We start from the raw sequence: 6,947 nt of genomic DNA, 5'->3' as shown, positions 1-6,947 counted from the left end.
CGCGCGCACGATGGAACGCCGCGCAGTTGCCATCCGCGCGCGTCTACGCTGGATGCTGGATTCAAAGACAAATTTCACACGCGAAGCAGCAGCATCGATTAATTGTTGTGACTCGTGACCGCGCGTTGAGCTTCTGACTTTGAGCCTTCAAACTATCAACCGAACACTGATCAACACCGAGCAAGGTCGGCGGCACACCATTCCCTCTACACCGTCCCTCTATACCGGACCGCAGCTCGATCGGCGCAACAGCGATTCACACTCACAGACCCGCCGTGATACTTCGGGCGTACGTCTCGCAGCCATCTCTTTCTCGTTCCAACCGCATCCCGCGAACACGCTCCAAGTCTACGCGCGGTAGCCAACATGGCTCATCTGCATGCATCGCACGATGCTGAAGGCTATGAAAGGTCAGATGCAGGGCACTCTGGAGCCGCGCCGTCCTTCTACACCTCTGGCAATGGGCCATCCACCACCTCTTTCAGAACTGCCGGCGCTCAGTCAGGCTACGCACCCACAGGGACGGGATACGCACCTTCCCAAGCAGGTTATGAGGCTTCCAGTGCCGCGAGCATGTACACAACTCCAGGCAACATGCCATCCTCTGACACTGTCAATCAGCAGCAGTACGGAAGCCCTCGTCCAGGCACGGCTGGAACAAGTGGGCTTGCGGAAACTGCACCGACGGCTAGCGAGAGCAACCAGAGGCTGCCTCGCGTTCAAACTCCTGGAGACTTCTCGTCACCACAGTACTTTGGTGCAAACTCAGCGAGCGCAGGCGATAAGGGCGCCAGGCAGAGTCGACCTCTTCCACCAACGCCATTGGCACCCGCAGATGCAGGTCTCTCGGATCGGCCACCAACTGGAGAAGCTGCAGCGTATTACTACGCGTCGCCCCCTCCGGACAGCTACGATGAGAGTACTTCATATTCGCCTCGAGGTACTCGGATTTTGGATGGCGTCGCTCCTTCGAGCTCAGCTGGCCAAGCACCAAGAGCCAGGGCTGGATCTAGGAGCGGGATATCTGCAGTGACTGGAGAGACAAACGCGCGAAGCCTAGGCGGAAAGAGCAGTGCAGCCAATGGCAGGGCGTGGATTCCTTCCAAATGGGCTTCCGCATTCATGGCAACTGTCATTGTCGAAGCTGTGATCATCATCGTCCTCGTCGCTGTCGTCTACGGCACCATCCAGAGTAGGACCAGCACTCAAGTGCAGCGCCTCAAGACCGTCTCCGTCTACCTCGCTTTATTCCTCTTCGGCGCAGTCTTCCTGGTCTGCATCTCGCTGGATGCTCAGCGCCTCAAGAATACCATCCAAGTCATGGGCGTTTGCATTTTCAACGTCGCTCTGATCGTCACTGCGGCGCTGGAGATCTCACAAGTGAGGGACGCGCTGCAGTATCAGGATAACCAAGGAATCGGCGTCCGATGCGAAGACAGACCGAATCGTCGCTGCAGTGCCATCGGAGACCTGTTGCCCTTCGTCGAGAGGCTGTTGATCGCCGTGCCGATTATAGTGGGCTTGGCGCAGGTCCCCATCACTTTCCTCACGTACAAGCTCTGGCAGGAGTACGGCTGGCAAGTTTACAAGGCTATTGGAGCATCCATCGAGCAGAGACAAAGATTCTTGGTGTACCAGGTCTTCCAAGTTCTCTTGAAGTTTGACTTCTTCCTCGGTGTCGGCTTTACAGGTGAGCTGCATTCACGATTGTCTTGGGCATTCCTGCGCGTCAGGGCCACGCTGACAGGCACCCATCGACGTGTTGCCCGCTTAGTTGCGTACCTGATCCTGGTCAGTCAGCGGGACGATGCCTACTTTGGGCTCACGATCGCTGCCGTGCCCATTGCCGTGGCGGTGCTCTTCTTGGCAGGCATAGCTGTCCGACGCGAATGGATGGCAATAATGGCGCTCTGCATCGTTGCGTTCATAGCAGGAGCGGCCTACTTCATCTATCAAATCGTGCAGGTGTTTGTCCGGCCCACGTACGCCACAGTCCGCCTGACCTTGACCTTCTTCGGCATCTTCACCACCATCTCGCTCTTCTTGACCCTGATCAATGCGATCTGGTGCATGGCCAACTTTGGCAAGGGTCTGGCGGACGCGCACGACAATATGGGACATTTTGGCGGCAAGCGACGCCGCACGTCCAGGCTGGACATGAAGCAAGTTGGCAACGGTACAAGTCAGACCACTGGACCCTCGAACCGTATCAGCTTGGATGAACCAGCTGCGCCTTCGAGTGGCTTCGCGCAGGATGCCAATACTGTCCACAGCTCTTATGCACCCAGGCCGACCAATCCGCACCGGCTTTCCTTGGACTAATCTGAGATTCTTCTCGCGCCTCCATGTCACCCTTGTCCAGGCACGAGTGCCCTCTTGCTTGCTTATAGTCGCCCGAACTTGCCCAGCTTCAGCTTCAGATACCAGCTTCGATCACTGCGCTACAGCGCTGTGTCCTCAGCCTTTCCCCATCTCGTCAAAAAGCCCCTTTTGGAACACAAAGTCACCTTGAGAAATCAAAGCATTCTGGTGCGCCGAAGCGTCTGTGCATTACCTTCCGCGCTTGAATTGACGTGGCGTGATCATTGTCCAAATTTCACGATTTTGGCGCAATGCGACGGGCGGCTAGGGCAATGACGCATCGTATGACAGATGATCGACATATGAACAGTCTCATGTCGAGCTGTAAAAGTGGTACTCGTCGATGAGGGGCAGGTAGTCACCGATCTGTCAAGTCGGAAGGTGGGCAACGCGCAGCGATCTAAGCAAAAGTCCTGAGCCAAGGCTGGGCAAGCGGAAACTCACAATTCCGCCAACAATGCCGAGGATGGCTCTGTTCTGTGTGGCATTGATGATACGTTCGAGCTTCGGTCTGCATGGCAATGGCACAATGATCAGCGTCGAAGCTTTTCGCCTGTCGTAAAGCTTTATGACCCGATTCAGCTCACCTAGTCCATCCGTCCCAAGCAGGTCCCCTAAGCAGATACCACCAGAAAGCCCTACCTCTCTTCTTCCACTCTGCCCTCTCCACATCACTGATGGCCTGACTATCCGGCGCTCCGCCGATGAATGCTGTCAAGAGCGCTAGGATCGGATTGCCGCCGGCTAGCATGGCAAGCAGAGGATTTTTGGGCGAGGCTGAGCGAGCGAGGGACCGTTGTCGCAGTGTCCGGGCGAGCCATTCAAGCAAGAGAGACAGTACAAAGGGAAAGTACGCTTTCCGTCCATACTTCCGCAGTGCGACAGCTGTGGGCATGCAGAGAGGACGGGTGAGCGGGAAAATACTTCTACGAACGTGCAAGTCTTCGGTAGTTCGCAGACGCGACTCACCGTAGATGAGTGGCCGAGCTATCCAAAGCCCTTCTGCAAGCGATCCCTCCCTGCCCGCCACCAGTCTCACGAGCTCTTCCGCAGGTCTGACATCGCTTGGCTTGAGTGTCCTGCTGAGCAAGTATTCATTGACGTCCGCCTCGGTCATACTCTCCACCAACGTCTCGTCGCTATCGCTGTCTCCGCTCGAAGAGTTGCTGCCGCCCGCCGCTCCAGATGCGTTCGAAGCAGCGATGCGCGACTGTCCAGGCCTGGTAGAAGCCGGCCCATTAAGGCTGTTCCTGAAAGCATCTCCTTTCCTTGATGCCTGCAGACTTGCCAGTGTCGGCCTTTCGAAACCCGTCTTGGCTCCTCTCCACTTGGATGCGCGCAAGCCGTTGCTGCTTCCAACATCGGCTGCACGCAGGGAACGAGCACCACCAGGCAGCTCGTCTAACATAGCAGGGTCCACTTCCCGCTCCGGAATGGGCGGCTGGATGGAAGGCCTGGAGCCTGTGAGACGAAGCAGTGCGATCCGCAGTGCAGCTCTACAGGGGGCGGTGCAAGGAGTCAGATCTTGGACTAGTGGAGCGGAGCAAGCATGCAGAATCGCAATCACGGCGCGACACCCACTTGACAGCCTCAATGCCCACCACCACATCCCACGCCTTTTGCTTGCCAAGCTTTCTTCTAGCTATCATCTCTGCCAGTAGCTCGGTGTAGGTTACGACGACCAAAGATCGAGCAGCGAGGTTGTACAGCGAGCTGCGATCCGCCCAGTGATGCGTATACCTGGCGTGAGGCGATGGAGTGTGCTGCAAAAGGGTGCCGCTGGATGTGCGCGCTCCTCCTGCTGACACCGACACTGAGCCGGACGCATTCTTGCCTGAAGATCGACTTAGGAAAGTGGCAGGCTGGCTGGCGGGCGACAGCAGTCGATACAAGATCGAGTCGTGATACAGGCCCAACAGATTCAGCGCGGCGTACACTATTGAGAGAGAGAGAGAGAGAGAGAGAGAGAGAGAGAGAGAGAGAGAGAGAGAGAGAGAGAAGAGCAAGCCTCAACCCGTGAGTACAAAGCAGCTCCGTGCAAGGCACGACACAGCGTGCTTGTGATTCTCAGCCAGCGAGCAGAATCAATCACAGCATCCACTCACCCGCCTCTCCAGCCAACTCAGCATCCTTGAATCTGCCTGGCAAAAAGTAGGTCAAAGACCGCAAAGAAGATTCGACGGCAGTGATTTGACTGGCGTTGGATAGCAGAAAAGACTCGTAGGATTTGAGTAGCGACATGTTGACGCGACCCGGGCTCGGGCTCGGGCTGTCGGGGCTGTAGCGACGACGTCTATAGATCTCCGCTATTCGCGATTCGACGGCGCTGTGGATCGAATTACTGACTCGTGACTCTGGCAGCTGCTACTTGCAATTGCGTGTGACGAGAGCGAGCGAGGGCGGGCGGGCGATGATGATGATGATGTAAAGCGCTAGACCCATGCATCCATTCCAGTCGTGTGTCTCTGCTGCTTGCTTTTCCCCGCACTTGGCCATTCATTCACATCGATACTTTCTGTCGCCGTAGTCGTGAGTGGTCGATCAAAGCTAGTCGTGACAAATTGAATTGAATGCACCGCTTGGGTCACGTCGTCCGAGCGCAGCGCAGCTTCTGGCCCTCTCCGACTGACTGCTGCTGTAATCTCGGTCCGACTCGACCCCGCTAAGCCGGCAGATCGTCGGTATTAAAATGATGAGCATATCACTTTTGTAGATCCTGATTAGAAATTTCACAACGCTCATTGTGTCGAAGTCGCGCCTGCGAGCCCACGTGGATGCGATGCGATGCGCTCCACGCTCAGGCTCCCATCAGCAGCGTGATCCAGGGCGGCAACGACCGGGCAGCTAGAGCGCGTGCGTGGTGAGTGAGTGGTGCTGCTGGTGCGTGAGGCGTGATGCGCGGTACACGCACGGCAGTTATGGCAGTTGGTTGGCACACAGTTGCGCTTTTGATTACACGCCAAAGGGTCGGCCGCTCTTATTGATTTCGATCCAGAAGGAAGTTCCACCTTGCAAGCCGAAGCTGACCAATAGCTCGACCTGACTGCGAACCAAACTCTCACAACCACCCTCGTCCAGCACGACGAACAATCGCATCTTCAACGTCGCACTCGGTGACGTTACGCATCAATCTTTTGATAGCACAGATTCAGCCAGCCCATCATGTCCGACTCTGAGGGGGAGAAGCCCAAGACGTTCACGCTGCAAAGTGAGCATGCTGGCATCGAGGAGGCATAGCTGAAGGGACTTCGTCCTGCTAGCACGCAGGCGAATGCTGAGACGGGTATCGCGTAGGCGCTGCACAAACGCTTTACCTGTAGCCCGTCTCGCGCTTCTGGGTCATCCAGGGTGGCAAGGGACTCGATCGTGGTCGTCCACGGCGGCCGCATGACCGTCTCGATCTGTGATTGGCGGCGGAACGTGCGCTGACACTCTAGCGCTCCTCCACCTTGGCTTTTCCTCTCCTCCTCCTCCTCCTCCGTATTAGCTGTGGCGTTCGACGCTCGGTGAGTCTTGTCTGACGCGCTCCCGCAGACTTGCGTGGCGCGCGATAGCTGAGAAAGTGATTTGCTATTTTCATCCCATCTTTTAGCTTTCCCAACCAGAACCAGACCAAGCACTGGTGAGCAGACAGTCGGAGATGCATGTAGATGATGCCCCATCACACTCGGAGCTGACTTCCTCATTCTGTCCACGCATGCGCCCGTAGCTGGCAAAAGTACGTTTCTAAAATTCCAAAAGCGTCGTCGGGACGGCGTGAGGCACGCAGCAGGGAAGACGGGCTGACTTGAAGCGCTCTCCTCACTTCTACGACGCTTCTCTTGAACAGCTACGTAGACTACTTCAAGTGCACCAACGCAAAGGGAGAGGACTTCCCAGCATGCAAGCAATTCTACCGAGCTTTTCACAGTCTGTGCCCCAGTGAGTGGCAGGTCTGCAGTATTATGCACCACAGCACAAGCTCACCTTGGCGTCATTCCCACTCACCTCGTGCGACCGCGCGCTCATAGACGAGTGGGTGAGTATCGCTACTTTGATGCGGCTTTCAGCAGATAGAAGAGGCCAGAGAGCGGGAGCTGGACGAGGCAAAAGCTGGGCGTGACAGAGGAGGTTGCCCAGGCTTTTTGGCTGGCAGACGTTTATGCCCTGCCTTTGAAAAGCGCTACTGCCAGGCTAAAGCACTCAAAAAGTCACACGCCACGTTCAGGGGGCACTGCTCTTCGCAACTTATCCCATGAGCATGCGCATGCGCATGCCCAGTCAAACGCAGATCTGCTGACGCGGCGCACGGCTGTCTCTCTCTCCGCCCCTCTAGATTGCCAAGTGGGACGAACAACGCGAATCGAACACCTTTCCTCACTCTTTGGACCCTTAGAGGATGCATGGGTCAAAATCGCATCGGCGGCAATCCGCCCACGCCAGTGAATTAGAGTGATAATCACAGGCTCAAACTCGGCTCTCCACTTGCCGGGGAAGACGTGAGACTGCAATAAATAGCATGCAATGGCCATTTCCATGGAGCGCTGGTTGTTTATGCGCGCGACGGGATTACAGAGGAGGGACAGCGGCACAGCTAGGGTGGGATA

General features: G+C 56.5%; 3 protein-coding genes across 3 annotated transcripts; 2 read left to right on the top strand and 1 right to left on the bottom strand.

Annotated features, from left to right (window-relative positions):
- Window positions 1-594: 594 nt before the first annotated feature.
- IE81DRAFT_288670 (hypothetical protein) lies at window positions 595-2,322 on the top strand (the record flags this gene model as incomplete). The annotated part of the gene is made up of 2 exons (XM_025511780.1): window positions 595-1,690; window positions 1,775-2,322. 2 exons carry the CDS (start codon window positions 595-597, stop codon window positions 2,320-2,322), a joined length of 1,644 nt encoding a protein of 547 aa, XP_025370556.1.
- Window positions 2,323-2,544: 222 nt separating this feature from the next.
- On the bottom strand, window positions 2,545-4,928 carry IE81DRAFT_322463 (peroxisome membrane protein). The gene is made up of 6 exons (XM_025513651.1): window positions 4,467-4,928; window positions 3,943-4,297; window positions 3,331-3,857; window positions 2,949-3,246; window positions 2,806-2,872; window positions 2,545-2,727 (listed from the first exon to the last, which is right to left on the bottom strand). The coding sequence occupies exons 1-6, from the start codon at window positions 4,600-4,602 to the stop codon at window positions 2,674-2,676; spliced, it is 1,437 nt and encodes a 478-aa protein (XP_025370555.1). The 5' UTR covers window positions 4,603-4,928; the 3' UTR covers window positions 2,545-2,673.
- A 180-nt stretch (window positions 4,929-5,108) lies between these two features.
- IE81DRAFT_322462 (putative COX12-cytochrome-c oxidase, subunit VIB) lies at window positions 5,109-6,924 on the top strand. The gene is made up of 6 exons (XM_025513650.1): window positions 5,109-5,569; window positions 5,849-5,867; window positions 5,954-5,983; window positions 6,071-6,079; window positions 6,191-6,289; window positions 6,676-6,924. Exons 1-6 carry the CDS (start codon window positions 5,524-5,526, stop codon window positions 6,734-6,736), a joined length of 264 nt encoding a protein of 87 aa, XP_025370554.1. The 5' UTR covers window positions 5,109-5,523; the 3' UTR covers window positions 6,737-6,924.
- Window positions 6,925-6,947: the final 23 nt, after the last annotated feature.

Source organism: Ceraceosorus guamensis (assembly GCF_003144195.1).
Source record: "Ceraceosorus guamensis strain MCA 4658 unplaced genomic scaffold IE81scaffold_20, whole genome shotgun sequence".
Classification (NCBI taxonomy): Eukaryota; Fungi; Basidiomycota; class Exobasidiomycetes; order Ceraceosorales; family Ceraceosoraceae; genus Ceraceosorus; species Ceraceosorus guamensis.
Note: the sequence above shows the minus strand (reverse complement) of the source record. Positions and strands in the feature narration are given on the sequence as shown.